At 51.3% G+C, this 21,335-nt stretch overlaps 1 protein-coding gene across 1 annotated transcript; it reads left to right on the top strand.

The window, feature by feature from the left end:
* The first annotated feature begins 16,110 nt into the window (after nt 1–16,110).
* On the top strand, nt 16,111–18,816 carry fzd9b (frizzled class receptor 9b). The gene has a single exon (XM_055514115.1). The coding sequence runs from the start codon at nt 16,536–16,538 to the stop codon at nt 18,297–18,299; it is 1,764 nt and encodes a 587-aa protein (XP_055370090.1). The 5' UTR covers nt 16,111–16,535; the 3' UTR covers nt 18,300–18,816.
* The last annotated feature ends 2,519 nt before the right edge of the window (nt 18,817–21,335 follow it).

The following is a 21,335-nucleotide window of genomic DNA, read 5'->3' as shown; positions in this document are numbered from 1 at the left end:
GTCTAGTTCCCTGCAGCTCTCCAGTACACACACACACACACACACACACACACACACACATGCATACACAGTTTTGCATATTTACACACTTGCAAAACAGCTGATTGTGCAGGCCGTGACGTTTACAAGCCGCACATTTCAAGTGATATAGTTACACACACACACACACACACACACACACACACACACATGCAATCTTATTACCTCTGTTGAGGCAGGCGTGGGGTTTTGGAGATCAAAGCGGGACAGGGTGTAATTTGGTATCTGCATTTGTTACATGGCCATGCTCTGGATTCACATCAAAGGCATGTGGCACACTTCAGCTCTGCCCTGGCATCCTCAGGATGCTATCACACCACTCATAGAGCGGGTTTGTCCCTTTTTTTTGAGGGAGTGAGTGAGTGTGCGTGTCTGCGTGTGTGTGTTTTGATGGATGTAAAACTGAAAGTGGCACTGATTTGTGTGCGTGTACATGTATACCCGTGTGCACAAGGGTGTGTGTGTGTGAGTGTTTAGTACAGGTGATAGAGTGGTTAAACAGTCAAGACAGAGAGGCCATTGTCTGCGGGAAGCGAGAGGCAGCCGTGAGGGAGTGAAGGAGGACCAGCAATATTCCTGCTTCTACAGCAGCGTAGCCATTTAAAGTCCAGAATCAGATCGGAGTAGAGAGCCTCGCTGAGTTACAGCCGTGACCCCACTGTTGCTCAGGAAGTCTTTAGTTTTGGCTAATGCTCCGCTTTTGTGAGAGTCATTGCTGGAATTCTTTACATTTCCACAAATAAGTGAATTCCTGCAGATGCGTCCAACAGAAACAGAGCGTGTTTGCATGATGTTCCTTCCCCACTGAGGCCCAGTGGGCAGTTTCCATGGTGCCCAGACCTCAGACCCCTTCCCCTGCCAGAGGCTGGACAACGTCATGGATAGATCACACACACACACACACACACACACACACACACACACACACACACACACACACACACACACACACACACACACACACACACCCTTGTAAATATTCTTTTAAGGCCTCGTCCTTCATCTGTCTGTGTCATTAAACCTCATGTTTCCTAACAATGCAAATTATGGTCAAACACAACATACTGCACAACTCATAATGAGAATCATTTATTATTTAAACACTTACATCTGCATGAATTGACCTGAAGCCAGACCTCAGTACGGTATTACACCAGGCCAAGCTTCTATCTTTGCCTTAACTTAATTCCGCCCATCAGCACTTTGTCACATCTCTCCGGTCACCTGTCGCCAGAAATTAAGTTCTTTCCCACAAGTCGAAAATCCAGAGGAAACAGCTTAAAGTTCAAAAAGTCACAGCATCCTGAAACCCGAGTTGGCTGGAGAGCAAAGCTTTCTGATGTCCCTCGCCCCTCCACTGCAGGGCGATTGAAGATCAGCACATCAAACGAAGCTTGGAGGGACATAATGATGTGGAATACTGTATCAGGGAAACACTTTACAACCGGCCCCCATCCTGAACCGTGAGGGGAAAAACAGTTGCGCTGCATGTGTTAATGTACTTTAATTGCAGTACAACATGCTGCCGCAGAGGTGGTTTCAGTATGTGTGTGTGTGTGTGTGTGTGTGTGTGTGTGTGTGTGTGTGTGTGTGTGTGTGTGTGTGTGTGTGTGTGTGTGTGTGTGTGTGTGTGTGTGTGCGCACAAGCAATCAAGCACAAAGTGTTGGATAATGGTGACACAAATCAGAAATCTAAGCTGTGAGATGGCCTCCGCCTCTGAGAGGGTCTCCACTTTGATTTAATTAGCTGGTACTTATTGCATTCTTTGTTAGCGGTGTAATATGACTGACATTTGGCACAGGAGGCAGCCTGGACTCGCTCCAAGCCCCTCTCTGCTCTTGGAGTGTGTGTTCCCAGACTCACTAACCTGCCTCTTCCAGTCTGTCACTGTGTTTCGAGCTCTCAGTATCACTTTGTGTGTGTGCGCCTCATTAAATTCGCTTCCATGACACCGTCCTGTAACATCTGGGGCGTGTTGATACACAGCTGCTGACGGATTCTGTTTCTCTAATAAAGAAAAAGACTTTGGTGTGTGTAAACTTGCTGCTTTGTTGAAAGACAAAGGTCAAGTCTGTTCAGTGTAACGCGCTGTTTCCTCAGGTACTCCTCACTTCATGACTCATCAGGTTCCAGCGTAGCAGGAAGCGGTGGTTTCTGGGCTTTGCCAAAAAAGGCCCCGACTCCTAAACAGACGCACTGTTTTCATTCATGACTGTTCATATTGAGCAGGATCTCAGTGAGTGTGAGGGCTCGTGTTTATGGATTCATAGGCCGTGAATAAAAGCCATTTCAATCGGCTTGTGTGATTAATACACAGCTGAAGATGGAGTTGAGCTTTTTTTTTATAGATGCTGCAAAGCTTCAACATCCAATGAGACACTGGGCATTTTCTCTCCCAACGTGCCTCGATCCCCGTGGACCTGAGAGAAGAGGAAGACGCCGTGATGATTCCCACATGGAAAATCTCCGCAGCCGCATCTTCAGAGGTACCACTTCGCGTTGCGACGGACGGGCTAATTCTGGGAGCCCTACTTTCGGCCCTTTCTTGTTCTGGGCCGTCCCTCGGCATCTCCAGTCCTGCGCAGCTCAGATTGCCGGTCCGGCAGCGGAGGCCATAACTCGCGCTGAGAATTGCTTTCAGTGCTAACACGCCTCAAATCTAAAAACTCCGCGCTGTAACTCGACCACGCTTATTTTTATCTTCGGTGAATGACGTTTTTTGCTCACATGCGTCGACGGCCGGACCCGGGCTTGTGACGGTCATGAGGATGCGGGCTCCCGTGGACACACGGCTCCCAGATGTGGGGTGGAGTGATGTGAGAACGGTCTGACGGAAACTCTCGCTCAGATTATCTGAGTGACCTCTGATTTCACGTTATTCTTTCCTTTTATAACTGAGATCAGTGCATTTCTCAAAGTCATTCCAGCTAAAGCTCCCTCCTCCGCTCCAGCCTCTGCGGTTTGACTCCGCAGTCACGTCCAGCTTCCTTAGGTGAGAGTTTTTTTAAACAGCTGCTCAGAGTCACATGCATTGTCACACTCGGAGCACATACTGTATTAAGCCCACGTGCATAAACATCAAAGCGTCCTTTTGTTGTTGCGTTGGTCACACGCGCTCTATTATTACTGGATGTGGAGCGTTTCCTGGAAGATGTGCATGTATGTGGAATGGCTTCAATGGAGAAGGCCACGTACACACAGTAGTGTACATACAGCATACAGTGTGCTCTTACACACACACACACACACACACACACACACACACACACACACACACACACACACACACACACGCATGTCCATTCGGCCGAGGTCCTGGCATGTCTGAATAGGTCTCTTTGATGGTGCGGCCCTCACTCTTCATTTGCCGTTTAAGTTGGCATTGACAGAGTTCCCCCCTGGTCGCTGAGCGCACACATGCACACACACACACACACACACACACACACACACACACACACACACACACTGAAAGCTTCATGGAGCCTGCAGGGAGTCAAACTGCTCTCACCTGTTGTCTCTGGCAGCCTAAGAGGAGACGATTAGCGCCTAGCACTGACAATATGCTCTTTGTTCCCCTCTCTTTATCCCCCCCCCCCCCCCCCCCCCCCCTCTCTCTCTCCCTCTCTCTCTCTCTGCCATCTCATACTCACAGTCTGTCACTTCGGCCGCTGCTTACAGTGCTTCTCCCTCTGCTCGGCCTCCTGTCTTCCTCCGTTTCCCCCGTCGCTCTTTGTCTCCGTGTCCGTCTATCTGGTTTACTATTCCTGTCTCCCTCCCCCGTTCCTCCCGCTGTCTCTGTTTGTGTCCGTCTCTAATGCCCTTGTGGCCATGGGAGCAGCGTGTGGAAAACAGTTGAGCACTTTATCACAGATCATCGAGGTAATCCCTTGCAAATACTCTTCGTGACAATGCTGCGCGCATGTGCTGCAGAGGTCTCACTTGGTCACACGAGGACCCAAGACAGAGTTAGCTCATTCTGATAAAACATGATGGTGCAGTGCGGGAAAAAAGATGGTTTGAATGCACAACAATGCATTAGTCTGGAGGGTGAGCGTCCCTCACACCAGGAGGAACCAGGAGACGGGTCCACCATCCGGGTCCAGCAGCATGAAGGGCCCTGACCTCTGTGAGACCTGGTGAGCCGTGGGCCGAGGGAAGTCACAGCGGGCGGCAGCGAGGCGAGTCCGTCTGCAGCGCCGTGCGATACACGGTTACACAGCGTTGTGACAGGAAAGAACAAGTCGCTCTGAAGAGCTGGCGCGTGGAAAACAAAGTGGAATGTGCTCAACAGATACAAGGTCCCCCACTAATACACAGTTATCTACACACAGTGGATGAAACAATGAAAGGGGCGTTTGACATAAAAATGAAAGAACTCTTGCAATAAAACTAAAGGCAGCTGAAGCTAATTACAAATTAAGTTGAAACTGACAAACCTGAAACTGTAATATTCTACTGTAGGTGAAGTACGTATTTTAAATACAAAGGAAAAGAATCAAACCCTAATGGGCTGTTTGTCCGTCTGTATGAACAAGCTCCTTATTAAAAGTTCCATATCCCCACTGAAAAAGTGTGTCTGTTCAACTAGATTAGAAATAATGACTAACACATATTTACATATTCAACATATATATTGAAATGTAATTGAATTGGGATGATGATGAGCTCAATAAGCCTTAAATAATGTGATTTATTGAGAAATAAAAAGCATATTTAAGGACGTCCGCTCCGTACTCCGACATGTTGGAGCTTTATTAGCCTTCATCATTAGTCTTCATCGTGCTTCTCTCAGACCGGAGGCCAAACCGTTCAGACAATGGCTGTAAATCAGCAGGAAAGGGAAACGACAGTGAAGGAAGCTAAAGCCCTCCTGTCAGCGAACGCGCTCCATGACTCACACGCGCTCCATCACCCGAGAGAAGCGGAGTGGAGCGGGCTGCTGGACGGAGGCCTGGAGACAAGCTCAAACATAACTTCACCTTATATGCACCGATTCAGCTCTTACTCATCGCTGCACACTCCCTGCCATGTGAAAAATGCTGCCTTCGACCGCGCAGCGCCGTTCGCCTGAAATCCGCATACGTTACCAATGTTTCTCTCAATCCCTGACTTCTGCAGGCGCCATCTTGGATTATTAGTACAGGGACCTGCGCTCGTTTGCTAATTGGCAAATCGTGGAGCCCAGGTCCGGAGCGTCTGGTGGTCGGGTGGAGAATTATTCTTTCAAGATAAGACCACTTTTTTGAGAAGGTTATGAACAAAGCAACTGCAAACATGACTCAAATAAAAAAAAAACAAGAACGCCTGGACGTGAACACGTGTGCACGCTGCCCCCACTGCCAAGCAGGCAGCAAACCCTTCTTGACAGCTCTAGTTGGAAACACTAAAGGCCTTGTCTGCCTTCTCCCTGACCATATCGCTCACTCCTCCACATGTCAGATTCATTCAAGGTCTTCCTTTCTAGCCCGCTGCACTGGAGCGGTTGTTATGAGTCAGAGTTACCAACTCGTGTTTTAGTTCTTTATTATCTCTCAGATCAGTTTCCTGGTGTGCATCTTGGCATAGGGGCGCTTTATCTCACATCATCCTCCCTGCAGCCTCCTCGTGCCCCCCAGCATTACGTAAGGGCAACACACACACACACACACACACACACACACACACACACACACACACACACACACACACACAAACACAGTAAAAAGGTGCGACCAGCTCCCATTTCCAACCAGTGGATCAGCTTGGAGCTCTACAGTGATAGGAGCTGACTGACTGGACTCTAATGGAAGCGAGGCAACAACGAGTCAATGGACTCAGCCAAATGTTGTTTTTCCATAACGTTCTAGTTTTCATCTTACACAGGGGAAAAGTAAGATTGGATTAAAATATCAAATGGGCCTTTGGGCTGATGACAAAAGAACTTGGCTTTTATATTAGTCCTGAGCTGGTGAATTCCTGCCACTTTCTTGCGTGTGCACTGAGCTGCCAGTTATTATAGGCGTCACACATTAAGATGCACTGTTGAGCCGCTGCTATTTTATCACTGATAAAATCACATCCTTCGATCTCCTTCACCGCGTTAGTGGGCGTCCGCGCTCCGACATCCACCCTGCAGTTTCCAACCTGTCACGGTACATTACACATGTTGCCCGACTCCTGCACACGTGTGCGAAACACAACAGCCCTCTGTTGCGCGAGCTCGGCTCCTTCCAAGTCTGTTCGGCCCCCAATGCCACGGATCGCACCCGTGGAGGATATTAATGCTCCTCATAAACCATGTGCGACGCCAATCATTTATTAGAGCCCTTCATGTAACATGTAAGTGGAGCGAGGAGCTCCGTTGACCTTCACAGCCGACTCCGCCATAACCACAATCTCTCTGTGACCTTGACTGAGTTATGTAGAATCATGAGTTTTTTACTAATGTGACTAATAAATGCTCTCAAACCAGCCACATATTATCCCAAACACTTCTAACAGGGGTCACGGGGATGTGGAGGCCGATCCCAGCTGTCAGTAGGCGAGAGGCAGGGTTAAAACACAAGGCTGACTATTTATTATTAAGAGTTGTAGTTTTGATGGATTTCACATGACTGGTTAACAGCGTGAGCACCAGTTAGCGCTTTTTAAGTCATTCTGAACACTGTAATGTAGTAATGAAGACTCGTCTGTATTACTGGAGCCTGCCGGGGCTCCTGTGGATCCTTCCTGGCTGTGCTGCCGTTGGCACGGGGGCAGTAAGGCGATCTGAAGGCCATCACCGGGCCGTCGGCATCATCCCGCGTATCTGTGTCATCTGCGGCATGTTCCGGCCGAGGAGCCAGGTTCTGTCTGCATTTCCATTACTCCATCGCGAAACCGAAGACGAGCGATGGCGGCGCGAAGGAGTCGCCCTCGTTTGGAGTTTTGCAACTAGGCCTGTGTTTACGCTCGGGTCGCGCCGTGCGCTTCCACGTGGCACCCGGGTTCCACGACAGGCCCGCTCTGTGCCGTCGCTTATCGCGGTATCGGGGTGGAGCCGCGCGTTTTCGGGCACGCTCGTTCACGCACGGTGTCAGACGGCGCTGGTCTGGTCTTGCATTGAACAAAAACCTCCAAATCTCAAACAAGGATCAGAACAAGGCAGAACTCTGTCTCGCCTGCCCCCCCCCCATACACACACACCGCCCGCTGACCCCCACCGCCATATGCCAGAAATTATCATACAAGTTTCTCTTTGTATCCATATTTAAAACATGATGGAGAAGAATTGAGCCTTTATATGAGGGGGAGCTTGTGTGTTTATCCAGCAGCGCCAGCACCAGGAAACAAGAGAAAGCCCCCATTGCTGCTGGTGGAAGCAGGAAGGGCTCGGAGACTGCGGGGCTGGCGGGAGGAGAGGTGAACGGAGACATGGGGAGAGAGACGGAGAAGGAAAGTCTTTCAATGACAGTCATTTACAAACCTGCTGCCTTTTATGATTTTCCTGCCTCTCCTGGTACAGCAGCACTTTGGATGGAGTCAAAGACGGCCTTTACCAACAGAAGTAGTGTGTGTGCATGCGTGTGTGTGTGTGTGTGTGTGTGTGTGTGTGTGTGTGTGTGTGTGTGTGTGTGTGTGTGTGTGTGTGTGTGTGTGTGTGTGTGTGTGTGTGTGCATAGAAATGTTAACAAATATTTTATGCTATACACTCTAAAGTGTATTTTGTGTAATCCTGACTTCACGTCATGTGAAGCTGGGAAAGGTGGGACAGCTCCCACAGGAACCACCCAGACCAGTTGTGATGATGGCCAATACCAGAATATTAGCCTGTAAACGTCACCAGTCAACGTACTCCTCGACTTAAATGACAACACTGAGTAACACAGAGTTTATCACAGATCTGACCGGAGGGACTGACTCATCTTTGCTGGTGTTCTGCGAAGCGTCTTCCAGGTGCAGAAGGGAGAGACCATCGTCTGGAGAACCAGCATGTTGATTTAAATGATCAGACTTTAAGTTCACTAGTTGGGCCTCATCTCTGTGTTTTCATGTGAGGCTGTAAACGTCCTCTGGCACCACAGGTTCCAGTGATCCACTCAAATCGTTAGCATCATCCTCTGTGAGGAGCTGCTAATGCTGCTATGAGAGCGTCTGTGACTTTACCCGCTGGATCTACAGGCAGTTATTGAGAAAAGCACAGGAATGCAAGAATTTGTAAATGTTCCTACTGATGGGTCTGTGCTTTTACTCGTGTCAAAACAGAGCCAGGGCTGAATGGGTCTCCTCATGACCCTCTGGCCTCGGCTGCTGAGGTCTGTGGTTAGGAGGTTTTACAACCACAACGACCTTCACACTCCTTTCACTTCAGTTGGGGAGCTTTTTTTATTCCGAAATGAGACACTGGATAAATTACATTCACTATGAAGGCCCCTCTTGTTCACTTGGAATAATAAAGACCGGGGATCCTAGCAGAGAACTTCCCCGTCGTGTGTGCGAGCGGAGCGTGTCTGGACTGAGAGTGGGGCTGAGCCTGGACAGGAGAGAGAGAGAGAGAGAGAGAGAGCGAGCGAGAGAGAGAGAGAGAGAGAGAAAGAGAGAGCGAGAGAGAGAGAGAGAGAGAGAGAGAGAGAGAGAGAGAGAGAGCCTGTCTCATTTCCTGTGTGATGGATGAGCCTATTAGCTGCACTGTTAGCACAAGTTTAGCCCCTTACACCTCAGCCTCCTGGGCAAACCCCACAGCTGATCAGGAGCTGCTGAGGAGGCAGCGGATGTATAGTGTTTGGAAAATAGCTCAAGCTAAAGACGTAAAACAAAACAAATCCTCTGCATGTTGACTAAAACATGCAAACCTGCCAAATTATTTGACGTCCATGTTTGACTCATCACTCATTCATTACTTTCCTGTTGTCTCCTTGTGAACAGCTGACCTGTGTTTGACAGCTTTTAGACGACAGACTGACTCTCTGGCCGCTTCGTGTCTTTTTATATCATCTCTATTTACATTTTTCAGGGTTTTTGGCCTCTGTTGTCACATACAGTGCTTCATCCTGGGCCTGAGCGGTCAGACTGCTGTTCATGCAGCTGCTGCCACCGACATTATGGAACAGAGACAAGAAATGAGATCTGGACAGTTGTTTTATTATACAGACTTACATCACAAAATACAGAATTGTCTTATTTTGACAATTATGAGACCAGCCATTGTTTGGACGAGGAAGCGCTCCTTCAAGAACAACAGGAGGAATCGAGGAAGCGCAAGAGAGGAGGGATTCTCCAACAAACGGGGAGAGCAAAACAAGTTAAAGAGGAGCAGCAACAACACATTAGCGCAGCGCTCCAGTAAGTCATGGGACACATTCCTGTGTACATTCACTGGAGCGAATGTGCTTATGCCAAGATCGCAGCAATCCACACACACACGCACACACACACACACGCACACACACACACACACACACACACACACACACACACACACACACACACACACACACACACACACACACACACACACACACACACACCCTTCAGACGTGGACTCCTTCCAGAGGAGAGTCCACCTGATTCCCTCATCCATCCACAGGTTATAAATAGGACCCGTTTGACGCACCGTTCCAGCGCTGAGGCTTTCAGGGTGGGCAGACGGGGGAGGGAAGGGGGGTATTTTAGAAGGCGATGGAGGGTCAAAGATAGTTGATATCCCTGTGCTTGTCCTCTAAATGGTCTCACTTTCCATCTGACCCCACCCCCAGCATCCCGGCTCCCCCGGCGCTGCCAGCTTTCTCCCCCCGTGTGTGCTCGCCTTCTTTCCAGCCCACCATGTGTCCCCTCTCACTCACTCTGTGCAGCATGTGTCACTCGCACTCTCTCCGGCATGTGCTCCGTCTCCCGTTCGCTCCGTATGCCCCCCCCCCTCTGTCCGGCTGACAGCACGTAATTGAAATGGCCAATCCGAAAACCTGGCAAATGGCTGGAGGTATTTGTGCTCCATCATCATTATTGTCATAATTCTCTCCCTCTCTCTTTAGCTGTAATAGGGTTGACCCGCGTGGTGAATGTTGGTGGTGGTGGGGGGGGTACTTATAACAAACCTTACACCCTCTCAGCTCACTGCACACGGATCTACACACTTGGCTGCAGCGCGGGGTGAGTCGCCATGTGCTAACGTATGAATTACGATTCTCTGGCCTGCACATGTCGTCGTTCCCAACAGACCGTCCCTGAGAAAGGGGATCTGCAGATTAATGAGATTAAAGAGGCTCAGATAGATTAAACGCAGTGCCGGAGTGAATGGAGGAAACCAAATTGCTCTTAAATGTGAGCGTCTAGTGTTTTGGCTCCCGTCGGGCGATGATACTTGGGTTGCTTTAAACCGTGGCTCGAACTTCCTGGTGCCGTGTTGGAGGCCTGTCCCAGTAAGAAAACAGTGATAAAGGTGCAATCATGATAAGACAGGAGGCACCACGCTGGGCCGCAGACCTGGGGTTGATCACACACAGTCGGACCCGACAGTTAACACCATCCACTGATAACGTGTTCACTTTGGTCCTGTGGTGTCAAAGAGGAAAGAATAATAAGAGTTTTAATCCAGGCAAAGATAAAAAAAACACGTTAGGCTCATAACACAGTCACAGTGGGACTTTTATAGTGTGAGTCAGTTACAAGCAACGTTCTTTTTCCATTATGGCACTAAAGGTGTACGTGTAACAGGGGAAAAGTGATGTAAACACAAGGAGCGGCCGAGCAGAGCGCCGGAAAACAAAAGGGAAGCGGAAAAGTTTGGGTGGAAAAGGTGCTAACGCTGATCTGCTGCAGAATGAAAGTAGCCGCATGCCACAATTCTTAGAAAGGTTTACAGGTTCGGTCTCTTTCAGAGTCAAACATCCTTTTTCTCTTATCACAGAGGGAGAAAAGTGGAGATGGATAATGTGCAGTAAAGGTTCCGGAGCCGGATTCGGGCCTCCGGGTTGGAGTTACAGCAAGTGCTTCTTGTCTTTATTCATGAGCCAACATTGACCAAAATAAATAATTACTAATAGTACATTATATTCCTACAGTGTTTTTTGTTCGACTTGATTTTCAGTCTTGTGGTTGTGGAGCATATGTGTCAATAACCATTAATAAACCTTCACTGAGCATTTTAATTGTCTGGTCCTTTTGGTTCTGGGTGAATCAACCTGTTTGTTGATGTGTGTATGTACTGTATGATAAACATCACGTTTATCACCCCGCGCCGTCTATTTGTGCCGTGAAGCCTGCGTTTCGTCGAGGCATCGGTCGAATCGGAATCCAAATAAAGGATTCCGGCGGTTCAAAAACCCTTCAACTCTCTTGCGCTGATAATGGTTTGATAACACGACACTGCAGACGATCACACGCGCAAGAATGACGGCAGGGAGCGTCAACAAATGCCGCGTGCTGCCAGAAGCGTGATGAAGCTGCTTTTGGTATCTGCAGCCATCGAAAGCAGCCGTGAGCAGCTATCTCATGTCTGACATCAGACAGGGACGGAGCGGACACTGATAGAGCGGACTTGTTTTCCCATGTGCGTTGCCAGGATGTGATGTATAAATAGGCACCGAGCTGTTTGTGTGCGAGTGCAGGCAGGAGTTATGCGACTATAGCTTGATAGGGGCGGGGAGCCGCGGTGGGTCAGGGCCGGCGGCGTCCTCTCATGTGCTGCGATGTGAGAGGCCTCTCCCAGGAGGTGGTGACGGGCAGCAGAAGGGCACAGATTCAGAGTATTTTGGTGTTAATTGAGCTTATTGGGCTGGAATTCACAGCCCTGACATGTGATTGATTTAAAGGCGAGTGTGAGATTGCGACGGACTGGCCTCTGCGGCGGCGGCGGCGGCTTCTTAGATGCGGCCTCAGGACGGCGCGGCTGTGAGGAATAATCCCCTCCATTTATTTATTTAGTTCCCTTTTTAAAAGAATAGCGAGCAATGTGCCCTTAAGAATTTTATTAGTTTTCCAATGGAGAAGGGAAGGAAAGGAGTGAGAAAAGTGAGGGGGGGGTGAACCTGTGCTGCATGGAGAGTCTTGAAGATACACAACATTACACTGTTTAGAATGAAAACAACGTGTGACTGGAGTTAATTAACATTTAGCTTCGAGTAATGGAAGTAAATAGGCGTAAATATGGCAAAATACTCCAATCCACGCGCTTTTGGGAGGCGAGAGGCCGGACGACTGGCACCGCTTCTACATCTGCATGATTCATTTAGAAATTCCTCCCAGCAGACTGAAAACGGGGGCAAACATCAGCTGGGTGCCCTGCAGGTGTAGTAGAATGCGCCTATAGACACTCCACTCACTCCAGCCCTTACTCCGGTCTGGCTAATTGGCCTCAGAGACGCCGCCTGTTCTTTTAACCTTGCTCCACCACCACCTCGCTCCATTTATAGTCCGTCCAAAGCCCGAGTCCTCCCACTAACAGCCCTCCAGTCGGCCCCAGCACTCACCCGTGTTTCGTATTTACATTCTGGCAAAGCCCAATGAAGCGTTTTCTCTCGCCGCGCGGCACTGACAAACGGACGCTGTTTCTATTTCCACATCCTCTGACCCCACTTCCCCCCTGAGCCGTGTTGATCGTACGCAGACGTACACAAACACATCGCATGTTTAATAGGCTCCGTTGATCTCGTAGAAGGATTCCGAGCCTCCGTCGGCAGCATATTTCCAGTGACTGTCCGCTGAACCAGAGAGACTGTTGACGTTCGGCCCTCATGACGTGTCAGAGGTATGGGTAAACATCCTGTGGCTGTAGCACGCTTCGCAACACGCCGCCTTTGAATACAGTTCCTTTACCTGCGTTGAAGATCACGCACTGTACTTTTGTCCATTTTTTTTTTTCAGCTGCAGAACTGAAATCCCATGGACCTTTGTCCCCTACAGGCCAAAAGTGATTTGGAGGCAGCAGAGAGGAAAGAGGAGAGAAAAGCCTGCGATCTAAGTGTCTGAAATACAACAATGAGGATAGAGTCAGAATGAGTTTAATCCGAGTGATGTGATCGTCCCTCCACTCACTGTTATTTGTCTTTACCAGCTGTGAGGAGCCTTTGTGTTTACTGTTATTCAGTCTACTTTTATTCCAGAATAGCCCACCAGAAGGAAGTGAGCCATTTAAAAATAACCTGGTTCCGTTTTTAACCTTTTCATGGTGAAATAACAACATGTGGCTGCTTCATTTTCGCCATCCTGACCAAAACCGAACGCTCGGGCCCAGTGTCATCCTACCTGCCACAGACTGTAAAGGACATTATCCAGTTTCAAAACACCGGACGATGAGGAACGCAGATGGGCCCGAGGTGATGAATCAGAGCCGTTCCCTTCGGTGCGTAATAGTAATAGCTGGACATAAAATTGCATAACAGTGAAAGGGAGCCATTTCGTGCGCTCTGTCCTTTCATTACAGCCAATAACAAATCATCGATTTGGAAACGTCGCTTAACCAGACTCGAATTAAACAAACAGGGACCTCGCTGCTATTACGGCTGCTCGTCCCCCCAGCGCTGCGCAAATTACAGGTTATTACTACGCGACATGAACAAAGCCATAATTACATGATCCGGACCTCAACAATTCACCATTATGCTCCCTGTCAAGGGCCGACCGCCGTCCAGATGCAGCGCTTTAAGTGTGAGGTGGCTCCTATTACACCCATAACAATCTCAGACAGCCTGTGTCTCTGGGATAGTAATGTCATGCCAGGCTGTGGCGAGGCTCCCCCATTGTTCTCCGCGAGATGTTTATAGCTTTGTGCCTGATATACGATAACCAACGAGTACGGCGCAGTAATTACAAGGCCCGCACGCCGCCACGCCGCTGCCTGATGAATGCGTGAAATCATAGATGGGGGGGTTCTTCGCCGAGGCTGGTTATTACAAAGGCATGAAGGGGCCCGACGCGCGGCAGGAGGTGTAAGTAAACAGCACCGACCTTCTTAAAACAGGTCCACCTCACTCTACTCTATCGCACGTATGTATTCTTTACTTTCTCCAAGTTCTCCATTCAAGTCAAGGAGAAATCGCACAAATAGGTGGAATGAAAACACAATGGTATCCTATTGTAGGGCCCGGGACGCCGCGGTCAGACGCCGCGTCTCCTGCGCTAATGAGAGCTGCAGTTCCTTCCATTCTTCATGGGTGTCGCCTCAGCAGAGGCCACGCACCCAAAGTCAATACGGCCGATCGGCTGTTTGCGAAGGGGGCCGCGAGGAGGCCGGGTTCCGCTCGGCCTTCGGCTCCGCTGCCAGAGTTTGCGCAAGATTGATCGATACTGGTTAATACGGCGCTGCCGGCGGCCACAGGTTAGCTTAGCTTGGCCCCGTCGCTGGAAACGGAGCAAAACAGTGTCGGTCCAAAAGTAACAAAATAAGGGGGGGCGTTGCGGGGGGGTTGGGCAGAAACTTCCTGACATGTAGTGTTTTTATTTGTGAACTCAAGAGATGAACCCATTTTTGCTTAAATATATATTTGCTTTATGGCGATTATTGTTCCTAGCTCCCCTTTCATTTACGCTGCTAAGGTCAATTAGCGATGATCCGAACTGGGGTCGAGGCTCGATCTCCCACCTTAGAGGCTTTGTGACTTGGACACTAATGGATCGTGATGTGCGCTGCTTACCTTGGAGAGAGATACTTCTCTGATAATAATCCGAGGCCTTCTAAGGGCTCACTAAGGGACCCCTTGTCTTTGAAGTGCGAGCTCGAAGATGTTAAAGTGGAAAGGCTTAGCCGAGTGGTAATGGAGCTTCGGTCAAAGCGTTTCTGTTTGATTCGCCAAAAGCCTCGGCGCTGACGTACAGTCAGATATCATCTCGGGGTGTGGGGCGTCTTTCCACCCGCGCTCCCACCGGCTTAATTTGACGCCAGATGTGATAAGTACTGCAGGAAGCGGCTCGCATCGTTTCATGAGGCAGGATTCGAGCATCCTCACACCTCGTCGGCCCGACGACATATTTCGGGAAAAACGGCCTTTTTGTGAAATACGCTGCCTCACTATTTCCTATTTGTTCCCGTCAGCGGCACAAACAGTACAAGCGCTGCTCTCAGACGCAGCGGCCTCAGCTCCAGTAGAGCCAGTATGCAGGTGACGGCCAGCTCAGCGCCGCAGGGCCAGGGGCCAAAATCCTCCAGTTCCACCCCCATTTCAGGAAAGGCCAAATGCTCAGCGCAACAGCTGAGGGAGCAGCGACTCCCCTCAACCGGCCACTAGATGGAAACAATGGCCCTGTGCTCGGCTGTGCTCCCTCTTTGTACCAGGCCCGTTCCACCCACGGTGCTACGGAGCGCTGACCTGCACGGCTCAATGAAGGCCCATATAATAATAATGTACGAAAACACCAGCAGCGATGGTGACAGAGTGATTACGAGTCAGCAAGGTTAAAGCGCCTCGGGGACGATCGCGTTACCAGAGGAGTGTGTGATTTTCCACAGACACGGAGGAAACTCAAAGCAACACTGTCAGATCTGCTCGTTTTGGGTCCGGGGGGACGGTGGCTTTTATTGTATCTCCCGTGGTTGTTGTTATAATCACTTTATAAAGAATCGTAGCCGTTTCAGCAGCTTTGATGGTTCCTGTGAGCATCTCCAGCTCAGACGTATGTCCATTTTACATTAGTCTCTACTCCCCATTGTTGTGTTTATTCCTCCGGTCCAACACAATACATTCAACAGCTGTGCTCACGTTGCTCTCATTCTATTTGCGTAGCACGGCTTCTTTGTATCACACTGAGCTCAGTGCACGTGTAGGACGCTCCTGGTCACTTTATTAGGTACGTTCATCACCTCAGGGTTTTCATTTCTGAGTCGCAGCACATCTGATTACAACTTAACGTTGCCTTGGACGAGCTACAGGCTGCTTTCACTGCGTCTTCATTTCAAAGTCTTCCCATCAGTGGTCGCGAGGGGTCTGACGGCGTTCACAGACGACATGTCTGAAGTATTCGACCGTCCTCCCGCATCTGTCTGATAATTTTCCTTCGGTGGCGCTCCGGCTGAAATGTGAGCGTCACGGAGCCCTCCCCCCTCCCTTCCTCCCCCCTCCCTCCTCCGCGTCTCTCCCCGACTGAAGTCCCACTGAGCGGCTCTCAAACTTCAGTGTCGAGCCCGAGCGGACGGAGAGCCGGAGCCCGGAGGCGGACGGAGCCACGGTCAGACCCGCCACCCTCGGCACAAAGCCCCGCTTTGATCGCAGCCCCCCCCCCCGCCCCGCCCGCGCCCTCTCGCTCCCCGGTCCCTCGCTGCGACCGGCCGGAGGATTTCGCCGATTTTTTTCCCGCCGCCGTTGGTCGAAGTTTCCGACTGTCACGTTTTTAGCGACGGACCTCCACCTCGCCCGTTCGCGTGGACTAAGCGCTTTCTCCGCGGCGCCGAAGAGCCGAGCGGCCGCTCCGCGCGCGCAGCCCCGTCTTCTGGACCGCTGACCCGCCTTCGCCATGGGGATCTAGCGGCGCTCCGCGTCCCGGCGAGTCGCACTTTTCCGCGATCCTCTCCGCTAAGACAAACGCCGCTCTCCGACGACACGCCATGGCCGTGGACGGGGGTCCGCCGAGGCTGGCGATCTTCCTGTGGTGTCTGCTGGCGACCTCGGGCTCCGGCTTCGAGATCGGCTCCTACGACCTGGAGCGCGGCAGACCGGCCAAGTGCGAGCCCATCGTGATCCCCATGTGCCAGGGGATCGGCTACAACCTGACCCGCATGCCCAACTTCATGGACCACGACGACCAGAGCGAGGCTGCCATCAAGCTGAACGAGTTCGCGCCGCTGGTGGCGTACGGCTGCGACGTGCACCTCCGCTTCTTCCTCTGCTCCCTCTACGCCCCCATGTGCACGGACAAAGTGTCGGCCTCCATCCCCGCCTGCCGGCCCATGTGCGAGCAGGCGCGGGAGCGGTGCGCCCCCATCATGAAGAAGTTCAGCTACACCTGGCCCGACTCGCTGGACTGCTCCAGGCTGCCCACCAGGAACGACCCCAACGCCCTGTGCATGGAGGCCCCGGAGAACGAGACCCGCGGCGAGGTCAAGAAGGGCGAGGGTATGCTCCCCGTGCCCCCGCGCCCCCGGCAGCCGGGCGGCGCCGCCGGCGGCGGGCGCTCGCCCGGCGCCGCCGGCCACTGCGAGAACCCGGACAAGTTCCAGTTCGTGGAGAAGAGCCAGTCGTGCGCGCCGCGCTGCTCTGCGGCCGTGGACGTCTTCTGGTCCCGGCAGGACAAGGACTTCGCCTTCATCTGGATGACGGTGTGGTCCATCCTGTGCTTCGTCTCCACCGCCTTCACCGTGCTCACCTTCCTCCTGGAGCCGCACCGCTTCCAGTACCCGGAGCGGCCCATCATCTTCCTCTCCATGTGCTACAACGTCTACTCGGTGGCCTTCATCATCCGCTCGGTGGCCGGGGCGGAGAACATCGCCTGCGACCGCGAGCACGGCGAGCTGTACATCATCCAGGAGGGCCTGGAGTCCACCGGCTGCACCATCGTCTTCCTCGTCCTCTACTACTTTGGCATGGCCTCCTCCATCTGGTGGGTCATCCTCACCCTCACCTGGTTCCTGGCGGCGGGGAAGAAGTGGGGCCACGAGGCCATCGAAGCCCACAGCAACTACTTCCACATGGCTGCGTGGGGCATCCCTGCGCTGAAGACCATCATCATCCTCACCATGAGGAAGGTGGCCGGGGACGAGCTGACGGGCCTGTGCTATGTAGGAAGCATGGACTCCGGGGCCCTCACCGGCTTCGTCCTCATCCCCCTGTCCTGCTACCTGGTCATCGGCACCTCCTTCATCCTCACGGGCTTCGTGGCCCTCTTCCACATCCGGAAGGTGATGAAGACGGAGGGCACCAACACGGAGAAGCTGGAGAAGCTCATGGTGAAGATCGGCATCTACTCCATCCTCTACACGGTGCCGGCCACCTGCGTCATAGTGTGCTACTTCTACGAGCGCCTCAACATGGACTACTGGAAGCTGCGGGGGCTGCAGGCGAAGTGCGGCGCGCCGGGCGCCCACGGCGACGACTGCTCGCTGCGGGCGTCCGTGCCCACCGTGGCCGTGTTCATGCTGAAGATCTTCATGTCGCTGGTGGTGGGCATCACCAGCGGCGTGTGGGTGTGGAGCTCCAAGACGCTGCAGACCTGGCAGGGCCTGTGCAGCCGCAAGCTGGCGGACAGGACTAGCGGCAGGAAGCCCTGCGGCGGCGGCGGCGGCGGCGGCACGCACTGCCACTACAAGTCGCCCGCCGTGGTGCTGCACATGGCCAAGGCCGAGCTGCACTCGGACAACCCCACGCACGTCTGAGGTGGGGCGGGTGGGGGGTGGGGGTGGGGGGTGGGGGGCCTGTTTGAGGAGCTGCTAAAAAGACTTGGCGCGAGGTCGGCTGTCGCTTCCTCCTCCGCTGCCGCCGAGGGACGCACAGGTACCAGCAGCGCTATGAGAGGCTTTTCTATACAGTATTCAGTGCATAAAGGGAAATGTTCAGTATTGTCGCCCATACGTTCGCTCCTTAGTGTTTCGTGCAGTAGACATGCCCTAAGCAAAAAAACTAAATAAAAAAACAAGAAAAAAGACTGTTACAGGAGGCACCTTGGGAAATATTAGTCTATTCGTCTCTCTGAAAAGTGGCGTGATTCACTGTATAAATCTGTATAAATGTTTTATTTATTGTAAATATATTTAATTTAAAGCTCACCCTGGCACTTACCAGTTCTTTTTTTTTTTTGTTTAGTTGCATTTATTAAAGTTCAAGGGAAATGAAGTGCCTTTTATAAGACGTCTGGTTCTGGCCTTTTGGAGGATAATAAACTTGTGGAGTTCATGTCCGGCCGCCTGCTGTTGTCATTTTGCTGGCGTGTGAAGAATGTTTAGTGAGAGTTAATAGTCGCGAATAATTGCTCATTTCGGTCATGTTCTCCGCCGTTTCTCTGCCATTCTTCTCCTTTATTTATATATTTTTTTACAGCAGGGCTTCCATCCAGGCGTGTTGTCCTCGGAGCGCCCGCCGCATCCCAGAGGCGTCCCCCGACAATAATCCTCAAAGAGAATCGCTGATGAATAGTGACAAACCGTGGCGAGCGCTAATGTTTGCATCATGGTGCTTAAAAATGCAGGAGGCTGTTTGCGGAGGAATACATTTAATTAATGGGGGGTGGGGGTGGGGTGGGGGGTTAATCCTCCCGCGGAATCACAGTTGTTGCCCTCTCGCCGCTCCGCTTGATCCCCGAGCAACCACTCAGCACTTTGATCCGAGAGGACAAATCTGAAGTGGATTTCAGCCTCGTTGCGTGGTTTTACTGACATGTTTAAAGTTTGGCGCAGGCGCTCAGAGCTGGTTATTAGCCTAATGCTGGAATTACTGTGTGGCTTCTGCCTTTCGGAGGCTGAATGTTTTAATAAGTTGGTTTCCTCTAGGAGTGTTTGAGTTTTGAAGGCTTTTACTTTGACGGTGCACTTTGCTCCTCCGAAACTATGGCAATGAGGCTGATTCACATAGAAAAAAAAGTTAGCAGCATTTTTCAAATGCTTTTAAGTGGAGTTTAGGCAGGCAGCACCTAAATAAAAAGCCTTCACATCACAATTAAAGGATTTAAGGGTCAGTGTAAGTCGCAGCCTGGTGGTTTTGCCGCCGAACCGACTGTTTATTGTGTCTGTGTGTAACTGTGGGGTGACAGTGGAAGTGCTGCGATGACCAGGAGCTTGTTTTCATTTTATTAGTGGAAGGTCCTCGGTGTGAATCAGACGCGTGCTCAGCGTGAAACCGGGACTCGTGCTCCGTCACCCGCTCCCACGTCGCAAATGAGCCGCGTTCCCACTCAGCGCAGCGACGTGTGAATCGCAGCAACGCCCCACTTAACTTTAATCACCGATTCCTTCCTCCTGCTGAGCCACATGTGGCCCGGGCCCCGGGGCCTCTGGCTACAGGCCCGGGGGCCCGGCCCGGTGGCGACGCAGCCACATGTTCCAGTTCACGGGCGCCTGAACTGGGACGCGTGCTTCCTTCCCAGTTTACACTCCAGTGACATCACACCACTCGCAGGGTGAGACACAGGCCGGCCTGTCCCACCTGCACCGATTAGATAGGAGGACGGCAGCGCACTGGGGCAGGTTTGTTCTCTGCTTTGTTCAAACTGTTTTTTTTCCACCTCTCAGCATTTTTAAAATTATTTTTCCATTTGCTCCTGCATATGACTTCAAGGCTTTTACTAATCACGCAGGTCGACAGGAATGACTTGTAAAAGCAGCGACATGTTTCTTTTGCCACAAAAAAAAGTTTTATCTCTACATTTCCAGGTCACTGGCTGCTATTTTTAGCTTCTGCCGCTTTTGCAGGGGAAAGGAATCACACAGCGCAGCGCTTTAGATAGAGGCAGGAAAAAACAGGAGAAAGGTTCATTCCAAAGACAGTTTGAGTTTGAGTTTGTTTGAGTTGTTGCTCCGCTGGTGCCAGAGAGGTGGCTACTGGGACACACACACACACACACACACACACACACACACACACACACACACCTGAGGCCTGCAGAGCTGGGCCAGTGCCAGCCAATCAACAGTGGGCTTATTCTGAAGAAGACCCCACCCCACCTTCCAGTAATGTCCAATTTCAGGAGTAAGTAAGCTCAGTCTCGCTCCGATGATTTAGTTTGGCCGAGCCTCCGCACTGTTTTTCTTCTCTTCTGGCTCAGGAGGTTAAATAGTGTCAGAGTCAGTTGCACTGAGCAGCTAGTTTGTCTGGGCCAAAAGTGAGACTACTCCCACAAAAGGCAACACTTTCGCCTTATGGGTTTCTCAGCAATCCTTCATTGTGTCGCCTGTGAACCCTTCCGCGTATTTATTGAATCTAAAAGCAACGCGGACCGCGTGTATTTGCCCAGGATTTGAACAATTTGTTTTTCTGTAAAAAGGCGTAAAAGCGCCTCAGCGGTTCTCCTGCTTTGGCTGCTGACACCATGTTTTTGTCTGCTGAGACGAAATCCCTCCATCTGGTCATGGGTCTGATTAAAGGCGATCATTATGGCATCAATGTGCCTCCCTCGTAGACCTAAACCCCTGCCCACCCCTGAAAAGAGAAAATAAAGCATCCTTCATTACCCTGCCCTCCCTCGTTCCGCAGGCCCTCACCCCCCTTGAGCACTATCCCTTTCCTGTGCTGTTTTGATGTGTAAATGAGCGTATTGAAAACCCGCAGGCCCCCAAAGAGATGCTTTCCATGAAAATGCAGCAGTCAGGGAGCAGCAGAGTTCACACAGCTCGCAGCTCCTCGCAGGCGGACCCCGATCGGACGCCCGGCGAGACGCGAAGACGCGAAATCACAGGCGCCTCTCGCTCATATTATGATGC

This window comes from Betta splendens, chromosome 13 (assembly GCF_900634795.4).
Source record: "Betta splendens chromosome 13, fBetSpl5.4, whole genome shotgun sequence".
NCBI classification, from domain to species: Eukaryota; Metazoa; Chordata; class Actinopteri; order Anabantiformes; family Osphronemidae; genus Betta; species Betta splendens.
Note: the sequence above shows the minus strand (reverse complement) of the source record. Positions and strands in the feature narration are given on the sequence as shown.

Excerpts from the sequence above, each read along its gene's own strand:
- fzd9b (XM_055514115.1), top strand. The coding sequence starts at position 16,536 with ATGGCCGTGGACGGGGGTCCGCCGAGGCTGGCGATCTTCCTGTGGTGT.